This window comes from Candoia aspera, chromosome 8 (genome assembly GCF_035149785.1).
Source record: "Candoia aspera isolate rCanAsp1 chromosome 8, rCanAsp1.hap2, whole genome shotgun sequence".
Classification (NCBI taxonomy): Eukaryota; Metazoa; Chordata; class Lepidosauria; order Squamata; family Boidae; genus Candoia; species Candoia aspera.
The window spans coordinates 56,938,823-56,960,137 of NC_086160.1; the positions used below are offsets into that span (position 1 = coordinate 56,938,823).

The 21,315-nt window shown below is 38.3% G+C and overlaps 1 protein-coding gene across 1 annotated transcript in view; it reads left to right on the forward strand.

Moving 5' to 3' along the window:
- TACR3 (tachykinin receptor 3) overlaps positions 1–21,315 on the forward strand; it is a 47,514-nt gene that overhangs the window by 16,674 nt on the left and 9,525 nt on the right. Inside the window, exons 2-3 of the mRNA XM_063310730.1 lie at positions 8,501–8,689; positions 9,554–9,704. Of these exons, the coding sequence (XP_063166800.1) occupies positions 8,501–8,689; positions 9,554–9,704 (340 nt within the window). The remainder of the gene's footprint in view (positions 1–8,500; positions 8,690–9,553; positions 9,705–21,315) is intronic.

Consider the following 21,315-nt stretch of genomic DNA (forward strand, 5'->3'; position numbering starts at 1 on the left):
CTTCTGGAACTGTCTGGTGATCTGTGAGTGAAGGGGAAGCTAATAATCTCCTCCCCCGAGCTAGCATGGCTGTGGGTTGAGAGGCATTATTAATTCAGTTTGCTACACTGTGCAGAAGGGGCATTACAAGAGCACAAGGAACTCTGTCCTTCAGCAGACAAGGACAAAGTCGATCTTGCACAGGAACATTATAAAATTTTCCTTCCACCAGGGCGGATGGCAGGATATTGTAACAGGCAGGGGAAAAGCTCTCCTGTGGCCAGACAAAGGATATTTGCTAAATAGTTAGCACAGTATCTCCACCACAACCCTGCTGCACACACAGTGGGAGGGAGCTTTAGTGAAACCATGTTGAATGTCTGTGTAAAGGACCCATGGTTTCCATTCAGACCAGCCTCTCCTGGAACCAAGTGGTCACAAATAATGAATTGAAAGTCTTTAATGTTTTAAGTCTGCAGCAATCCGCCTTCTAAGAGGATGTGAAAGCATGCTACAAAATCAAGCAGGTGAGGGTTCCACCCAAAAAAGTATAATTTAAACCAGTGCATCAACCCAGCAAAGCAGCATGTGGGTTTGCAAAGAGGTACAGCTGGATTCTCAATCCAGCAGGGCACTCAGAGTAAAACTTCTGAAATTTTGAATGGATTGCCTTATTAGAGCTCAGGTCATGAGAGTAATAAATCTTTGTGCCATATGGCAGGTCACTGATGATCTTAGCTCTGAAATGTTTGGTCGCAGCTTGGAAATAGTTATTGCTATTACCATTATGGTTAGCAAAGGGCAGAATGGCATTTGAAAGACTATGGGCCTGGGTTAGTGACATCAATGCCCGCCCTTAATGTAATAAATGATAGGGTATGATTATTGAAATAAATATTCAGGAGACCTGTGGCTATCTTTGAATTTTGGTTAAGATTGTTGTTAGCCCTTCGAGGTAAACCAGACTAGGAAAGCAAACTTAGGAATGCCAATACTACTTTTATTATAAAGTTACAGTAACAGAATCTTGCAAGTCTGAACTCCCTCCCTTTATCTACAAGGAAACTAGGGAGGGTCAAGCCTGACACACTTTATCAAATTACGTTTCTGCCTCAGACTCAAAATTTCTTTTGTCTGTCGGTTGTTTTGGTTGCAGCTCTTTCTCTTGTTCCTCAAGGTTATTCTTACATCACATTACAACATGTCATATAGTAAGGAGTACTGCTGTTTAACTAAAGAGGATCATTTTTCATATAAATGTAAAGACAACTCATCCCCTGATGACTACAGGTAGACCTCACTTAACAACCACAATAGGGACCAGAAAAATGGTTGTTAAGTGGTGTGGTTGTTAAGTGAGTCACCACATGACAGGACCCAATTTTACAAACATTTTTATGACAGTCATTAAGTGAATTACCACAGTAATTAAGTGAATCCAGCTTCCCCAATGGATGTTTTTTGCCAGAAACTGGCAAAAAGGGTTGCAAATTGTGACCATGTGACCGCAGGATGCTGCAACTGGTCATAAATGTGAGCTGGCTGCCAAGTGCCCAAATTGTGATCATGTGACTGTGGGGGTGGGGGTGACAGTTTGCAACAGTCATAAGTGTGAGTACAGGTCATAAAGCACTTTTTCTGGGGCTGTTGTAACTTCAGGCCATCAGTAAACTAACAGTCGTTAAGCAAGGACTACCTGTATATGAATATCATCCTCAAGGTTTGCCGTTACAGCATTAAGACTTAGGGTTCAGAGACGAAAAGAAGTGTCAGCATGTGCAGTGGTGTTCACATACCACCTGTATGGAACTCTTTAAAGCATCTGCATCTTTTTCTCACAACTGTGTGACTGTCTGCAGCACAGTTCTGGGAATAGATGTGTTGGGTTGAAGGATTTACTGGCATGTGCTACATGCATTCTTATGGGTGCTCCATGGCACATTTCTGTCTTCAAATTCTCAGTGTGGCACACTATGTGCATTACAATATTTTGCTAATGTCATCAGAAGTCTTTTGACTTTCAGCATTGTCCATCAGATGTTTCCCTTTCTGCATTCATTTCAGATATAAGGTCACTACAAGTTCAGGAGACAACTGTAGAAAATACAGCTGCTGCCCACTTTCCCAATTTTTACTTGGGAAAATTCTAGATTGGCTAGGCTCCATCTGAAGAACTGCATCCATATCTGAGTAGCACATTTTAGGAAGGATTCAAATACATGGTTGGAAGCTGGTTTGGGAACCATCACATTAGTCTTCATTTCCTTAGATTTTCGGCAAAACTGGAGCTCTGTGAGGATGTGACAAGCTGCCATAACTCCTGATTTCCTAAGAAAAAGCCCTAGGTATCAACCTCATGACATTGCTCAGCCTGTGGCAAGAGTGGAGAAAGAAGTCTGTCCTATCTTTCATTTTTGTGAGCAATTAACAAGGAGATATGAGAGGATAGTATTACACTCAGATTTCAGATTTAGTGTATGCCATCACTAGTAAGCCATCAAAACATGGATTTGTCACCATCTTGTGTCAGTGACTTGTGCAGTTTCAACTGATATGTTTCCTTGCAACAAGATGTGATGCCCAAAGATAAGATGGCTTTAAAGAGGTAATCATAAAAAAACAGAGAAAGGATGGAAAATAAGTCCATTGATGATTATTAGTTGTGATGGTTCTGCACTCTTCATGTTTAGAGGCCACATGGCTCTGAATTACCATAGCTGGCAGCTATTGTAGAAAGAGATTGTAGTCCTTCTGTCTTGCTTGTCTTCACTAAACTATCAGGTGTCCAATTACAAGAATCATTCCTGGCTGTGATCCAAGTCACAGACTCTTGGCTAACATATAAGGTGCTGGTGGAGTCCGTTTTGATGCATCTTCAGTAAAGATCAGGAGAATGGAACACTTCTGCTTTGGCTGCCATGGAGTGTAAATCTCACAACAGGTAGTCCTCGCTTAATGACCACCACTGGGACCGGAATTTCAGTTGCTAAGCAAAGCAGTCATTAAGCAAATCTGACCCAATTATACAACCATTTTGTTGCAGTTGTTAAGTGAATCACTGCAGTTGTTAAGTGAACCATGTGGTTGTTAAGTGAATCATGTGGTTCCCTATTGATTTTGCTTGCCAGAAGCCAGCAGGAAGGTCAAAAATGGAGATCACATGACCACAGGACGCTGCAATGGTCATAAATGCAAACTGGTTGCCAAGTGCCAGTACAAACTATATCAGAAAAATGAGATGCAGTTTGGTTTGGTAGGGGAGCTCTTTCAAACTGAGTTCTTTTTTCCTAAATCTGGTTTATGTTTATTATTTCTAAAATGATGTTCAAGCCTACCAGTTGCAATATATCTTCCTCCTTTCCCTGCAGTTCTCCATTTCTTGCAAGTTGTATATAGATGGTTATGGCCAGATTTTGAAACCATATAATTTGAAGAAGTCCCTGATGTTTACATTACTAAAGCTGTGGGAAGCCTGAGTTGATGATTTCTCCTGAATTTTGACATAAGAATATTCATACTTGTTTAAGTGAAATGTTCAAAGTCATGGGTGCTAAAAAAGATTGGCTCTTCATCTTTTAAATATGCCCTCTTGAGATCCTTTCCATTTTTTTCGTTCATAAGAAATCATTTTATGGATAATTAGTTTTATATGCCTCCAGTATCCTTGTGAATATCACAAGCATCTCCTTTGCTGATCTTTACAGTAATGAGTCTGAGTAACATTTGCTTTTTGCAAATAGTAAATCTAAATGGGCCACTGATTGCTAGAGACAAACAGAGATAGTGTATGAGTGTGAGGGAGTTTAAAAGATAAGGAAAAATATATTTGATGCTTCATTCATAGAATACTAGAATAAGAATCTCTTCAATTAAAACATGTCCCAAATGTGGGTTGTCTAATCAAAGGGGATGCTTGTTCAACTCAAATGCTCTTCAAATACAATTAACCAGGGCAGAAATCTGTAGCCCACTTTGCTGTTCTACATGGCTTCACGCATTATTTTGATATTAAAGTACCACTGGGAAAGAAAATTGAAGTTTATTGCATTGTTGATGCATAGTAACTGGCTTAGTTGCCTAGTACAAGCAAAACATTGTTTTCAGGTGAGTAACCCTTGGCTTAAGCTTCATACAGATGTTTTATTCACAGACTTTTCCTATCTGATTCCATGCAGACATGTTGAGTCTATAATTCCCAAAATTCCCAGCCAGCATGTCCTTTCCAAACATTTCATGAATAGGCCACATGCATTTGAAAGGTTTACTTTTCTGGCCTTTTTCACTGTAACTTACTGTTCTTGCTCATTAGAGTACAGTGACCCAACATACGGCCACTCAATATTTTGTCCGATTCCGATACTTTGAATTAATTGTATGCATTACCTATGAAGACCCAAGGTGTGATTCTTATCAGTACTGATTATGATATAGTTTCTCAGATTTCATTGTGAAGAAAATCTTACATTTGGTATCTGAATTATTTTATATCCCATTGGATTCTAGAATGGACTTGGAGATGGCATTCAGTTTCACAGCACTTCTGTGCTTATAACCCTTAGCTTCATGCCAGACACAGCAGTGCATCTCCACACTCCAGACACTTAATCTCATATTAAGGAACTTGCTTCTCAAAAAAGGAGTTATAGACACAACATGCTAGATTGCAAGCTAAACTGAAGGCATATGCACAAAGAAGAACTGCTTGTGTCAGTACACACTCAAAAGCCCATGTATAGGACTGTGTGCAAGGTTTTCTGATTCTAAGGTGTTTTCTTCCCATCTTTCCAAGTCATTGGATATTTGGCAGCTCTCTTCCTAGCCATGGGAGGAGAGTTAGGTTATGCTGACCTAGTAGTTTTCTCAAGCCTGGGAACCACTGACTGGCTCCTGCCTCATCTGCTTCGTTCCTGACAATAACACCTTATGCAATGTTTGCAATCTTGTATGCTCAAGCAGATGCTATCATCACAAAGAGGTCCTTGTGATTACAGATATATGATTACCATTTTTTGAACTCTCTTTATCCCCCATCCCATATATATTTATACCGTAGCTTTAGTTTATCTGTCTAAATCAGTCACTAATGGAATAATACAATATCAAAGTGTAGATTCAGTGTCTCCCAAATTTTATTGTCCATAGAAATGCAGGCAGCAGCTAAAGCAGAAAAAAATTAAAGCTTTTATGAACTCAATAAAGATGTTTCATAGAACAAAAATGACTGGGAAAATTCTGGATAGGTTAGAATGATTGTAATAGTGAGTGATAAGTTTGCCATTTCTACCTAAGCCCTGAGAAGGAAAAAAAGTTGTGCTATCAAATAATAGTACCAAAAAATGTTATATTTTTTCAAGATCATTCTGAAACATTGCTTGTCTTGTCAATCTGTTTAGGGATCAACTTAGATGTCATATTTTTAAAACAGACATTGCAAATTAGATCAGGGAAATACTGAATTTCCAAAATTAATACTGGGGAATTTTGCCCTTCAAAACTGGCTAAATACATCCCATACTTTTTTTCCCTTGTATAATCTAGGGGATTACTGACATAGCAAATATTGCTTTTGAGAAAGGATCCACACAATTTAAGTTTCTTTCAGAATGTCACCCTTTTGAAAAGATTACCCTTCTGAGGCAAATTATCTTTCATTTGTGGGTTCCAGAATGCCATCATGAAATTTCACAAAATGACCATGACATATTCATTCCAAAAATTAACCCCATAATCATAAGACTGGTCAATTTTATGGGGTTTTGGCATATTTAGAAAGATTTGGGCATTTTAAAAATCCCAAATGTCTTTGTCATCTATTTTAATCTTGAGACCACTGTGTCATTTGGAGATGTAGAGATGCCTTGGTGCCCATGAGTGCTGTTTTCCTGAACCCCGATGTATCCATTTACTTTGATCCACTGGAAGTATTTTATAATTCATAGAAAACATAAGACCTGGAAAGGACATTGCTGGTCATCAGAATTGAGCCTGCTCAGTGTAGGGTCCACTATGACCACCCAGTCTCTGTTTGAAGATCTCCAGTGAAGAAGAACTCATCACTTCATGTTGCAGCCTGTTCTATTGGCTGAGAGCTTATATAGTCAGAAAGTTCTTTCTGAAGTCTATCCTGAACCTTCTCCCTTGTGATTTTAATCCACTGGTTCTGGTCCTGCCTTCTGGGGCAATAGGGGATAAGTCTACTCCCTCTTCTGTGTGACAACCCTTCAGATATTTAAAGACTGCTATCATATCTCCCCTCTGCTTTCTGTTCCATATGCTAAGCATGCCAGATCCTTTAACCATTCCTTATAGGGACCATAGACCAAAGTCATATATAAATTCAGGGAGGAAAATTATTAAGGTTTAGATGTATGTTTTCTCTGAAAAGACATTGACGTTAATGTTACTGGTAAAGTTTATTCACAATTGATGCTTTAAAATTGAGAGAAACATTTCTAATCAGGGAGAAGAGTTGGGCTAATAAAATTAGCTCTATATTTCTGGCTTGCATGAGGCATTGGGAATAGCTCTAGGGAAGAGTTTTGGAAGAAGTAATGAAGGAGGAGATTTCAGATGTGATGTCTTCTTTCATCTTCCTTACCACTGCATCTGAGTCAAATGCTCATAAAGAAAAACCAGACAAGTGAGTATTCAGTGTTGCTGTTTCCTTTGCCACTATTTACTGGGGCTATTGGGTCATAAGAACAAAACAGGTTGCCTTAGTAAATGGAGCAACAGGGAGAGGGGCCGAGATGGTCTATAACTGATCCCATATGAATCCTGGGCCTCAGTACATGCCTAGCTATGAGGACCCATGCTGCTTGTTCTTTCATACAGACTCCTGCATTTTAAAATTCGAAACAGTGAGGGATGGACCAGTGTGGCAGAGCAAGAACCACAAACAAACCAAGCAAACCAAGGCCTTTAAATAGGCTTTTATTTGAGTGAGAAGATGTGTATTGCTATGTCATGGAGAAAGTACAATTCCCCTTAATTTTTATAGATTTATGTTGCAAGCCTTGGGCAGCAAGGTTTTTTTATGTGAGAGTGAAGTAAGCCAATACAGCAAACAAAGAAAGAATGGAGAAAGATTTAGAACTGAGACTGGTTTATCTATTCATTCAAATTATTCCCTGCCTTTCACATACATTAGTATAATGAAGGCAGCTTATAATATTGGGGGTTTTTTTGCTCATTTCTTTACAGTATTCGCATCTACTGAGACACTGTGTTAAAATAGTTATTATTATGAATCTTTAAAAGATTTTTAAAAATCTATCAAGCATCCATTAAAAAAAAGATTGGATTTAGCAAGTAAAACAGTGCAATAAGGCATGCAACATTGCCATGTATAAAATTAAGTTAGTTAAAAAAGTACATATCTCTGCAAGCCTCGGAAAATAAAAAGAGGAATGAAAGATACTTAAACAGAACCTTGGGGAAGCCTCTCTGGGGATATGATTTTCGTAAGTGGGGTGCCATCACTAAAAAGCTCCTTTCCCAGTGGTTATATATGCAGGTGATAGATAGATAGATAGATAGATAGATAGATAGATAGATAGATAGATAGATAGATAGATAGAGATATCTTTGGCAGAGCATCCATCCATCCATCCATCCATCCATCCATCCATCTATCTATCTATCTATCTATCTATCTATCTATCTATCTATCTATCTATCTATCTATCTATCGCAGAGCAGAACTGCCAGAGAGGACTGTAAAGTACATCTGGGATAAAGTAAATGTTCAGATAGTCCTTATGTACCTTAAAGGTCAAGCCAGTACCTTGAATTAGGTAAATAACTGATTACAGCAAGTTGACAACAACAATTTAGATAGAAAGGGTGCAAATGCTCCAGGTCCCATCCCTTAAGTGTTGCGATCCTTAAGTGGGACCTAGGAAGCATGACTTTTCTGTAGCAGCCTCTGTCCTGTGGAACCCCCTTCCTCCAGGGATCTGACAGGCCCCCCACCTTTTTAGCCTTCCAGAAAGCTGTAAAGATCTGACTTTTCCCCCCATGCCTGGGGATAGGGTAAGGATTGTATGGCTTGATAGATTGGAGATGGTGGGTCAGATGCCAGGTTTTCTTGGTTTTGGTTTTATTATTTAGTCACCCAGAGCTCTGTTTTATAAGATGGGCAACCATATAAATCTTTTATAAGTAAATAAAATTTTGAAAAAGCAGTATAAAAAGAAAACCAACAAAAATATAGAAGCTCAAAAGACTACTTAATACAGAAAAATAGCCATTGCCTTGTGAATGGCAGTCCTCAACCAAGCCATGGCAGAGACATCCTCAGAGAGTCATCTGTGTGTTGGGACTGAACTTGAGGAACCAGCTTTGTGGAGGACTGCAGTGTGGCACTTTGCAAGGGGCCAGGTTGAAGAAGGCTATTATATTACAACAGAAAACAGTTGCCCTCAAGTTACAATTTTGCTACCATTTTTCCTTCTGTAATATTTTCTATGCTGTTCAATTGTTTTTGTTTGCTTGTTTGTTTGTTTGTTTGTTTTAACAGATACATGGCCATTATTGATCCTCTGAAGCCCCGTCTGTCTGCCACCGCTACAAAAGTAGTGATTGCAAGTATATGGATTCTAGCATTCCTCCTTGCATTTCCTCAGTGTCTCTTTTCTAAGACTAAAGTGATGCCAGGACGAACTCTGTGCTATGTTTCCTGGCCAGGTGGTATGGAACAACGTTTTACGTAAGTCAACACTTTAAATAGTAGTGCATTTTTGCATACTTCTTTTGTCCCACAAAAGCATAGAAATGTGATATCTGCTATAATGGTGACAGCTTGGAGAGAATTGAAAGTTTCCTTCAAATCCTCCATTTCCATACCTGCTGCTTCATTGTGATGGTAGTAGAGCTAGGTAGTAACAGATCCTCATCAGAAGATCTCAGATATTGTGGAACAGGATCTTCCAGAATAAGGCAGTTTCTTAAATTAGCCTTTCCCAACCTGGAGCCATGGAGATTTGGGGTGGTGGTAGATGGCTTTACTTCTCCATCTTTGAAGACTCATAGAGTCCTGTGGCACTTTAAATATGAGCCAATTTATTATTATATAACTGTTAATGGAGTACATTCCCATTCATCAGATGCATGGACTATTGTGCTGCAGAGGAGACTGCATTTGTGTGCGTATATGGGGTTATGTGAGGGGAAGGGGGTATGGTGTTAGGACAGTGACAGACAGAATAGATGGTAGATATTAACAAAGCAGTAGATGCAACACAGACATGTTTGCATTGATGAGCTGGTTTACATATGATAACAAATCATGGTCTCTGTTTAGTCCATGAGATATGACATTAAGTCTTTTAAACTCTTAATTTCACTCTTTTGTGATAAAATCAATCACTGTAATTCTTTTATTCAAGGACAGCTGTGTTGAAATCAGTATTAGTTGAAATGTTCCCCCACTAATTTTTAACTATTGCAAGTTCTGATATTACGTTCATGAGGAACGCTGGTTGCTTTTAAGAGTATAAACAACAGCATTTTTTTCAAAAAAAAAAAAGAAATGTTTTCAGTGTCAGTCTTACAGTATGTTCTTCTCTTCTAGGTACCACATCATTGTGATCACATTAGTCTACTGTTTCCCCCTGCTTGTCATGGGTATCACTTATACAATTGTTGGAATTACCCTTTGGGGTGGAGAGATCCCAGGTGATACATCTGACAAATATCATGAGCAGCTGAAAGCTAAGAGGAAGGTACTGTAAAACTCCAGCTTTCTTGCTTAATTATTATTAATGTATTTTATAATATTTATAAGCTGCCTCAATCTTCAGGCTGTAGGTGGTATACAAACAATAAGAAATCATTAAAAACAAGGGCATAAGGTAAGGGAGAACCAGATGGCTGCTCAAATTTTCATTCCAGGCCAAAACCTGACTGAAAAAATAATGGTCTTAAAGCATCTTCTGTAATGTCAGAAGGATGGGTGGCATGTAGCCTTCCAATGGGGATCATGTTCCACAGCATAGAGGCAGCTACTGTACGTAAAAGGCATACCTTCTGGTCCACGCACCTCTTACTTCACTTAAGGGTAGGATGTCCAGCAAGCCCTCTCTCAATGATCAGAATGGACAGGAAGAATCATATGTAGTAAGGCAGCGTCAGCCTTGTGAGGTAGACCAGACAGGAACCACGACTAGATGAGCTAATTCTACTTCATTGTAAAGCTACATTAACAGATTCTTGCAAGTCTGAAAGTACAATCCTCCCCCACCACCCATCTCCTTTACAGCCCAAGAAATTAGGGAGGGTCCCTTCTGAGCTTCTTGCCTTGCCCACTATCCAGCTGCAGGCTATGCTGTCTCTTATCTGACTATTCCCTTGGCAGTGTCTCTTTGCCCAGTCTCCCAAGGTCTTTCCCACATACCATTTCAGGAAGTCTTTGACTATTAGCAACAATAATTTCTGCATCTTCATAGCATCTTTCATCTCAAAACCACTGTTTCCATCTCCATCTCACCACACCATTTTTCATGCAAATAAGATAATAAAACTTGATTTAAGGATAGAGTATTGACACTGCCTATGTTTCATTTATTTATTGTCTCATATATTTTCTGGCTATCATGTAGCATCTTCACTTTGCAAAACTTTAATGAAGTTTTCAGGATTTAGTTATATTTGTAGGCACTTATGTATAGAAGTTAAAAGTTCTCTGAAGCATTTGCAATTGGGAATACCAGGTGATACAAATTTTATAAAGTTTAACTGACTAACTTCAGGGTGCATTCCAGTGCAACTGCTTGTGATGACTTCCTGATTAAAGTCCTAAATTGCTGAGTTTCGTATCATTAAATACACCTTTCCACTTTGGTGGTGATAAGCTTGAGTCCAGAGCTTGATGTTCTGAGAATGCCATAGGCTTGTCCTACCTCCTCTCTGCTGTAATGTGTAGTAATATAAAATGTGTTCTTGGTACCTTTAGGGGTTGCTGCTAGGAGAGACAGGTAATGCAGTATGATATTGTCATATCTTCCATTGTGTATTACTACTTATTTTCCCAGAAAGAAAGACATAGAGTCTTATGCAGTAGTGTGCTAGAGCTGGCTCACACCAGCTCGTGAGACCTGATTGTTAAATATTCTGGAATTTTGTGACCCAGTTGAAAGCAGAGATGATCCTTGATAATTAGCATACCAATCAGTGGTGGAAATGGAGCTGGCAGAGCTGGTTCTTAAATATTTAGCAGGACACCTTGTGTTTTCAGAGGGGGTAGCCATGTAGGCATCTCTAAAACGTGCATATGTGGGTTGTATCCATTGATACATGTAAAATTTTAAAAATTACTATTAATTCAAAACACATTATATCTTGCTGAGAGCCAGTTTGATGTAGTGGTTAAAGGCATCAGGCTAGAAACCAGAAGACCCTGTGTTCTAGTCCCACCTTACACACAAAGCTAGCTGGGTGATTTTGGGCCAGTCATTCTCTCTCAGCCCTAGGGAGGAGGCAATGGCAAACCACTTCTGAAAAACCTTGCCAAGAAAACTGCAAGGACTTCTACAGGCAGTCTCTGAGAATTTGGCACAATTAAACAGATCTATCTATCCATCCATCCATCCATCCATCCATCCATCTTGCTACAGAGGAGAACACTATAGCTAGTTGAATTGCCTATCTGCTGATTGATTGATTGATTGATTATGTGCCATCAAGTCATTTTCTACTCCTAGTGTCCACATAAGCTAGATTTTCTCCATGACAATCTGACTCTAACCTGGTCTTTCATTCTTCCAACAGTTCACTCATCACCACTATAACTGAGTCCATCCAACTTGCTGCTGGTTGTCCTCTTTCCTTCTACCTTTCCTAGCTTTAGAGCCTTTTCCAGAGAGCTAGGGTGATGACTGGAACACTCATGCATTCATTCAATTACGACTCATAAGCTTCTGCTTATAAATCTATTTTAATAAAGCGTAGCGTTCAGTACAGAGAAAAAGTTGCGAATGGAATTTCCTGTGCATTTCTACATTTTAAAATCACAGTAACTTCAATTCCCCCTCCACTGCCCCCTTAGGTATGTGCCCCCTCCTTCTCATGCCAGCAGATGGCTGTAACGGTTCTTTGCAGTTGACCTTGGTGCAAAGAGCAGCTAGCCCAAACAAGATGATTCATGCTCCAACCATGCTCTCTCTCCCTGCTGGTCAACTCGCAGGTTGACACGGGTTGCTGCAAGATGGATGCGAGTCCGATAAGATGTTCTGGGAACATTTGATTGGGGAGCATGACAGCTAGGTCTTTGCATAATGTGTCTGACATATGATAATTGAGCCTGGTCACTTGTGCCATGAATGAGAACTCTGGGTTGATTTGTTCTATGAACCATTGGTTTGTTTTCTTGGCTGTCCATGGTATTCTCAGGGGTCTTCTCCAACACCAAAGTTCAAAAGCATAAATACTACCTATTAGTAGACAACTTCAGGATCTCTTTATCATTAAATCTGATTTGTAATAGATAGTCCTTCAGAAAGAAGGAGGATGGGGAAGCCTATGACCTTTCTGGTGTTGCTGAATTGCAGCTATCAGAGTCTCACTATTGACTGTGCTAGCTGGAGTTAATGGGAGTCATAGTTCAATATCTGGAGGGGGCCAGATTCCCTACCCTTCAAAATAAGGTGCTGCAAATGGAAGACTATTCTCCAGTGACCCTCCCTATTGAGACTGTCCTTTATAAAGGAAGATGCATGACCACACTGACATTCAATCATCCCCTAAAATATCTAGTTCCACTCCAAGTCACTATTTTCCAAGCACAGACAGCATTAAACCTTGATCGTGCAGAGTAATATCGATCAGTCTTTCCATTTTGTCAATAAAGAGCAAGTCCATACAGAGAGAGCTAACACATTTAATCAATCTATAATTGTAAATCCAGGATGGCACTGTCTTTCCATTCTAAAAGAATAATCTTTATTCCAAACCTTGCAAGTAACTGATAACAACCTTTTGAAAAAAGGTCTTAAATAATCTGTTAAAAAATGCATTTCAATACTGATAACAATTCAAGAGGTTTAGATGCTCTAATCTTAATTGAATATACTGCCGTTACACAGTTGTAAGCAGTCCAAATTTCTACTGCAATTATTTAAATGGGCTAGACGTTTGATCAGTAATGAATAGCTCTAAAGTATGAATTCCTAAAAATATGCATGATATTTTTAAAAAGCTGTAATTATCAGAATTGTTCCAAATAATCATGTGAATAGGGATCAAAGGATCAATAAATATTACTACTTTGCCTTGTTTCCTTTTGTTTATTAATTTTCTTTTTCTTTTTTTTTCTTTTTGTCTCCATGATAAAGGGATACTGAGCTCATGTCCAGTTCTAATAAATCCACTTTGATGATGCAGGATCTTGGTCCATAGCCTTCTCCACTGTTCTGACTCTGGCTTTGCTATAGATTTTTAACTGCTCTGAACAAAGATGAACCAATTGCCCAAGGCCCCATTTATTTATCTGACTTTTGTCCATGGCTTTAATGGAGTCCTGTTTCTTCTTGACTGAATATATATGGCCTTTTGCATAATGCATGGGATGAAGCACTTGGGTGATAAGTCTCTCCCTCCTCCTATTTTCATTAGTGAAGCATTGTCAATTTCAGAAGCACTGCTGGCAGTTTTCTGTCTCAACATGCATTTGATGGCTGGTTGGAGGACAGCAGTTTTGGAGAGAAGCAATAAATGTGTAGTGCCTACTTTTTCTCTGGCTCATTTAAACTCTGACAAGATATGAGCCTTTGAAAAAATGCAAAATATCACCTTAAATGAATATATTAAAGAGGCAGAGACTGAAATTGAAAACTTCCGATTCCTTGGTTACTTCGCTAAGTACTTGGAAAGGAACGGTGGTCCAATGAGGTTCTTGAAGCCCACTGAATGACGGGAAGGACTGTGGCGGGAAAAGGCCATCCTATTCTCCTTCGATTGTTTTGTCCATGTGGGCAAAACAGTGTAAGAGAATTGGGAATGCAGATGGGCTGAAAAGACAGTGGACCCAGGAAAAACCCTGGTTAATGTGGAACCAGGAAAGCAGCAGGGAGAGTGTGCATAATAGAAGCTCCAGCTGAAGGAAATTAAGGAGGCATGTCTCATTTTCGTTAATGTTTTTTGTGTAACTTTGGCTTGGCCGCTAGTTTATTATTTACATATTAAAATATTCTCAGTACTCAATACTTGGAAAGCACTCAAAATAACTAACAAAATTAATGAAGGCACCCCCCCCCCCTGAAAACAAACAAAAAAATTATATTTAAAATATCAAACAGGTGAGTGACACACAACTAGCTAGAATTGGTGGAAGCAGAATGTTTTTCTCTTTCCAAATATCTCTCTGGTCTCATACAGTATTCTTAGCCAAAATCAGCAGATCTGGAAGAGACCAGGTTAGTAGAAGATGGTTTGGTGTTCTTGGGTGGATTCTTTATCTTGTAGCATAGCTTGGGAGACAGCAGGCACAAGGGGACTACTTTTTTTCCTGCAAAATAAATGTTAGGGGATTATTGAAATATGGGGCGCTTCATGCAAAGTCTCTCTCTCTCTCTTTTTCCTGCTGTTGCTGAAATTTTCATGGATATGCTACTAAAAAATGACTTCAATAACATTTAACTACCTTAAGGCAAGATCTTAGCTTTCTGCTGATTAACTGACAGATAGCAATGCTGTACTGATGGGAAAAAAAGGTGAAAGCTGTCTCTGAAACCTTCCTCATGATTAAAATTCAATTATAAACATTTGAAATGCATTTTTGAATGAAAATCCAGTTTCTGTTGTTCATGTTCAAATGAAATTTATATATATGTATGTTACTGATGAGAAAATGATTTCTGAAAATCTGACCATTTTGCTTAACACTTGATCATCCAAGTTAACTTATATACAGTATATGCTGAATCTGCCATTCTAGAATGCTATATTGAAGTTATTAGCATGGCCTATAAATGGGAATGGAAACATTACAAACACTATTTTCAGATTATAAAATGACCTACAATGTAACAAAATTCACAACCAATTCTTTTTAAGACAGTTTTCTGGATTATTGCCATCTGCTTATTTTCTTATACCAAAGGCCTTCCCACTGCTAGAAATTATGCAGCTATGTCCTTAGGGCTACACATGGCTTCAGAGCTTGGATGTGGTCCCCAAAGCCCTTCCAAAACCTTGCTAGCAAAGTGTAATTTTTACTATGAAGGAAGTGATAACTTACTAAGTAAATATATGGGGAATAATAAAGTTAACTATACATCATTAACACAGTATAGTTATCATACAGAGGCATTCATTACAAGCCACATCAAAATGGCAATGTAAGCATTATGACATCAGACAAGTGACATACTTATTAAGTATTTGCATCATGATGTTTGATGCAAGTATGTAAATCAAGCTGTTTGCACAATGATGTCATGATGCACATGTTGTCATTGACTCCACCCCCTGCTCCCCTGTAGATGCCCAGTTATGGAGTTAAATAGAGTTTCTGACATTTTCTCACCTACTTTTTGAAGAGTGACTACTAGCACACAGCTTGGATGGTCAGCATGAACCTCAGGCTGAGGAGACTGTTGGTTCTTGCATTAGGATTGGAAGCAGATCTTCAATCCCAAGAGCACTGACATACCATTTCAGTTTTTGAATAGTAATTTTATTAAGAATTATAAACACAATAATAAAAAACTAAAAAAAGAAAAGAAAAAATAGAAGGTGCAAGAAAGAAAAAGTAGAAAAGAAATAGAAATGAAAGAAAAAATAAGAATATTTGACTTCCCCCTTCATCACAAATATAAACAATTTTAGTAACTTATCTTCTCTTAAAATATAACAAATGATCTCTTTTTCCCATATCCCATCTCTTATCTATAAACAAATCCTTAAAACCTCATCAGTTCAGTACTGATGTCAGCAAAAGTCCATTAAGGATTACCAGAGATAACATATCTATTTTAACCTTGATCAAATTAACCAAATTTGTATTCCTTCTTTTTACTTTTAACAATTTTGATTTTTAGTCCCTTCAAATAATGTCCTAAAACTTGATTTCTTTTCATTTTTTCTTTGTCTCTTCTCACAAAATTCTTCAAAGCTTTCACAAGCCTCTTTTGTAAATCCAATATAGGAAAATTATCCAGGTCACCCCCTTGGTTTGTTGTTTGTATATCCCTTTTAATTATTAAAACATCAGCTAGTTTCTTTTATATGTCCAGTGTAGCATCTTTTTCCATATCATTCTTGTAGCCTGTCATTTTTAAATCCACTTCCAGATCAGTCTCAGTCTTGTCTGGTGAAGCTTGTTCCTCTTCCATAACATCTTTTAAACACCTTTTAACTATAGAGGCAGAGACTCTTAAAATTAACTTCTGGGTCCATTGTTCAAAAATATCCTCCAGTATGTCCAATGTTAAAATATTTTGCTCCATTCTGTATTAGCAAGTCAAATTTAAGTGTTCTTCCCCTTTAATCGTAATCTTTAGTTCTTTCCCTCTAGTGTTCAACCTTCAAAGCCCTACCTTATCATGTGTTTTTTTAAAAGAATTCAAAACAAAAGTATTTTCCCATGGGAAGGGTTCTTATAATTAATTCCAAAATCTTATTTCAAACTTATCTGGACCCTTAGTCCATTTGTAACTTTCCAAAATCAAAGTTCTAATTACACTTTTGCTGTTTCTTCAAAAAGAAATTGTATTTAAGTCCTTAAACTTAACATTAAAATTCCTTTCACTAAGGATTGAAGGAAACTCACCTGGTGTTTTCAGACTTGCCGATCCAAAGGTTTCTAATAGCTGAAAAGCAGTTGACAAGCCATTTCCAAAAGTGATTAGAAAAAGAAGTATGCAAACTTAGTGTCCTTTCAAAGGTGCCAACCATGGTTTGAGCAAGTTGGCTATTCCCTTGTCTCTCAGAGCTCTAAACCCACCAGAGACCACTATCTTGTGGTCTCCTCATGAGGAGCACTTGTCTGGAGCACTTGTGGGCTGTATCAAATCCCCTCCTGGTCTGGAGAGGAATTAGGAAGAGCTGGTCTATTTGCCCACTCTTCATTCTGCCGCAGTCATCTTCAGGTCACCATTTCTTCCCCAGAAGTCCACTGACATACCATTTCAAATGCATCCTTTGTGAAATGCCTCAATTTACTTTATTTTTATTGATTTACTTTAAAATAGAGTGCCAGTTTAGTGTAGTGGTTAAGGCATCAGGCTATAAACCAGGAGACTGTGAGTTCCAGTCCTGCCTTAGGCACAAAGCCAGCTGGGTGACCCTGGGCCAGTCACTTTCTCTCAGCTATAGGAAGGAGACAATGGCAAAGTTCTTTAAAAAACCTGCCAAGAAAACTGCAGGGACTGGTCCAGGCAGTCTCTGAGAATCAGGCATGATTGAACAGATTAAAAAAAAAACTTTAAAATGAGATATCCTGCCCTGAAAACACGAGATTTCCTAGACCAGAAATGTAGCTTCAGTCCCTCTTCCACCCTAATGAGCTTACAGTTGTTTTTCAACTTTGCCAGGGAGTCATCTTTCCAAAACTAAATTCTATGAAACTAAGGGTTAATACAAGTTACTAATAACTCATGCATTTAGTCACTTATAAACCCTCATTTCAATCAACTTGCCCTGCAGGGAGGACAATTTTTCTTATCTTTCTGCTTCTCCAATTCTATGAAAAGCTGTACTATAGCTATGTGAACAAATATTTTATTTCATTGGCAAGATAATATTGAGTCTAGATTTATGGACACCAGGATAAATTTCAATTCTCTTTGTGTGTGAAGTTCAGTTACTTACTTTGAACATAGTTCACATGGGATTATAAGCTATGGTTTGTTTAATTAGGGTTTATTGGCTTTACACAAAACATTAAACCATAAATCATGGTTTACAGACTATCATACCTGGTTTCACATAATATCTAAGCCAAAACCAGACCACTGACAATATAATTTAGCACAGTACATGAAGCCAAGTCACTTATCCTTTGTAAAATCTACCTTGTATTGTTCAGATGAAGAAACAGCTTTGAATTTCTTCAAAGGGAAAAATGGATCTCACTGACTCTACTATTAAGTCTTTGCCTTGCCTCTGACATTAGTAGTCAAAGAATAAAAGGAAAGGTAGTGTGGATCAAGGTTTCAACCATATCTCCTCAAGAGAATTGGGCTCTTGGGCTATCTCTGGACTGCAAAATTTGGATGACACCTAGATGGCAGTAAAGAGATGCAAAAAAGGATTTTATATCCTGCCATGGCACCAAGGAACATCTTGCCAATCTATCAAAGCACGGCATTGGGAGAATTGGTGGGAAACTGCCAGACTTGCAGAGTAGGTGAGAACACCAATGGGGGTGCGGGGTGTTGTAGTTTAGTTGCAGATCCACAAGACTGCAATGATCAAATACCAAGGTGAGAAATTCAGCACCAAGGAGAAATCAAAGGGTGAAATTGATGAGTTGATTGACGCAGGCTGGGAAAAGACCTGAAAACTGTGAGACGGGGGGGGGATCTTGGTGATTTGAATGATTGGCTGCACAGGCTTGCTTCACTTGAATCTTTGAAGTGTAATGGATTGCTAGTATTAATAAAGAACTCTTCATATCCTTAATGGCTTCTGCTGGGAGTTACTGGTTTAATAGCTAAGGGATCACGATCGTCACACTAATTCTGTGGGGCCACCTGATAGTCTTCTAGACTTTTGCAGTCTAGGCATGGTAGTCCTACCAGAGAAGGAATTAATTAAGTCTCCCCGACTCTTAAAATATGTTAGCAAAAATGGATCATGTTTACACTGCAGTTTGCTGACTCACTCTTGCTTGAATATCAAAATAATTTGAAAGATGACCATACAACAACAACCTTACTCTAGTTATAAGATCTCATGCATAATTTAGGACACAGATTTTTCCAGAAGGCTATATGAGTGTAGCAGTCTTCTCTCTCTCTAATTAGTTACTGTCTAATTTCAGGAGATAATGAGAAAGACATTGGAGAAAGCAGAGTTAATGCACTATTCTTTATTCTCCCATGCACAGTTTTAATTGTTTAGCAGAAGTTAACACTTGTATGATCGCTACAGTGATGATTGTCAAAGAATTTAAACTGTATACTAGAAATGCCCATAATTAAAATAGATATGTCTGTTACTAAATTATATTAGGAAAACCAGTATATACATTTCCACAGGAAGTTTCTTTGCCACATTATTTATGAGTTCCATCTGCACTTCTCATGTATTTCAGCTTCCAAACCTGGTATTCACTAAATCTGTTAGATTTCAATTGGCATAATCCCACAGTGGGCATTCTTAATGACCGTTCTGGCTGGAAGTTAAGGGAATTAAAGTCCAAGACATCTGGAGACCACCAGATTAGGGTTGGCTCCCCTATTTCCTGTTCTAATTAATTATAGCTGGCCTTTTTTGCAGGGACATTCTGCAAAGGGGAGATTCTCTTGGTATTTTTGTGACTTGTTTTTCTGGTTAAAATCCTTTATCTGAATCGTTTTTGCTTAAAGTTAGCCAAGCCTAGAAGAGAGATGATGAGATTGTGCATTTGATTATGAAGGCAATTTAAGCAGTGGCTATAACTAAGGTGCTGGAACTGTGTTCATATCACTAGAAGCCTGTGAACAATTCATGTGAGATCTCCACACCCACCCACCCCCCAGTGGGTGACCAATTTGACCAAGGAAACAGCAGCCACAATTGTTGTGAAGGCATGTTGTTGTGAGGCCGTCTTCAGTTCTTAATTCTAGTAGAGTTCACAAAAAAAGATCATGGAGCTAATACAGAATTATAATTTAATTTAACTTAGGCATCATATATTTGAGATTTAGGGCAAGTTTTCTTACTGGAACCCTTCCTCTGTTATTGACTACTGCTACTGATAATAGTAACTGTATAGCTCTGTGAGTAGCCTAGGAACAATTACACTATAAGATAGCTGAATCTTAGCAAGTCAATCGATGTGTGTGAGACCAACAAAAAAAAAAGCCTCGTATCATCTTCTTAAGTATCTGAGTAAATGGTTGCATAAGACGATCTGCCATATAATATACAATATATTAACAAAATTATGAATGAATCCCTCAAGCTGGGATTCTGACTAGCAGATATTTCATGGATAATAGAACTATGAACCTAGATGGTTATAAATGGAGCTTAGATAGATTGAAGGAGGATAGGTCTATCAATTGCAATTAGCTAGGAGAACAACATGGAACCTCTAGTGTTAGGCAGCAGATAGCCTATGGATGCATAAGAGAAAGCTTTGGATTTATAGAATCCAAGGCCTCCTTTTCCCTAGAGATACCCATGAGGGAAGAGTTAGTATTCCTGGCAAAGAATAGCATTCCCAGAGGTGAATTGAATTTTCAGTTGTTTCAGTGGGAGGCAAAATATTAAATCAAGGGGGAAAATGGAGCAGGGAAATGTCTTCTAATAATGCTCATTGACTTTGGAATAGTAAGGGAAACTTCAGCTTCTATCTATAAGCACATTCACTCTGCATCAGTGTGATAATAAATAAATACACTGGCTGTATTTATGCTATAGTCAGAAGTGGTTTTTTTGCATCCAAGGCTGCAAGCTCAACCTTCCAGATGTAATGTGGTTGGTTATTTGTGCCATTTTTATTCCCAACAGCCTTTTGTGCTGGCAGTGGAGGAGATTCCTGGAAGAACTTGATTTTCCTCATATCTTTCCCTCTGGATCAGGACTCAGCTGTCTATATTTATTAATCACTCTCTATATTTCATATTCCAGGTATCAAAAGGCAAGAGTGTCTTCCAGAAATCTCATCTGCATTCTCATCTCCAATTCAAATTAAGTTAACAAACTTCCTTTATCTCTGCATTTGCACACCACTTGTACTATAGTGTTATCTGTAACTGCAAACAAAATAATGTATTAAATTTCCAGCATTTAATTTATGATTTATAAGCTTAATGAAGTAATTGGTGTGTAACTTAGTAATGAATGGATTTCAAGCATGGAAATGAGATACGTTCCCATACATTGACATTTCCTAATGCTTTATCCAAACAATCAGTCTTACCTTCCTACTAATATTCCAAATAGATGAGGGACTTATGTCAGATCAGCACAATTTTTAGTGATGAATCACATCTGCAGGAAAAAAGATCCATGCTGGCAATGTTTCAAATAGGCAGCAGCATTCTGCAATAATTTTTGGCAACTGATAAAATGTCTCATGGTGGGCACTTCCACACTGCCAAGTAAATGTCACCATAAAATAAGACAGAAGATGGTACAGATGTACATTATCATGGTGCAGAAGAATAAGACCAAATATCGTGATCA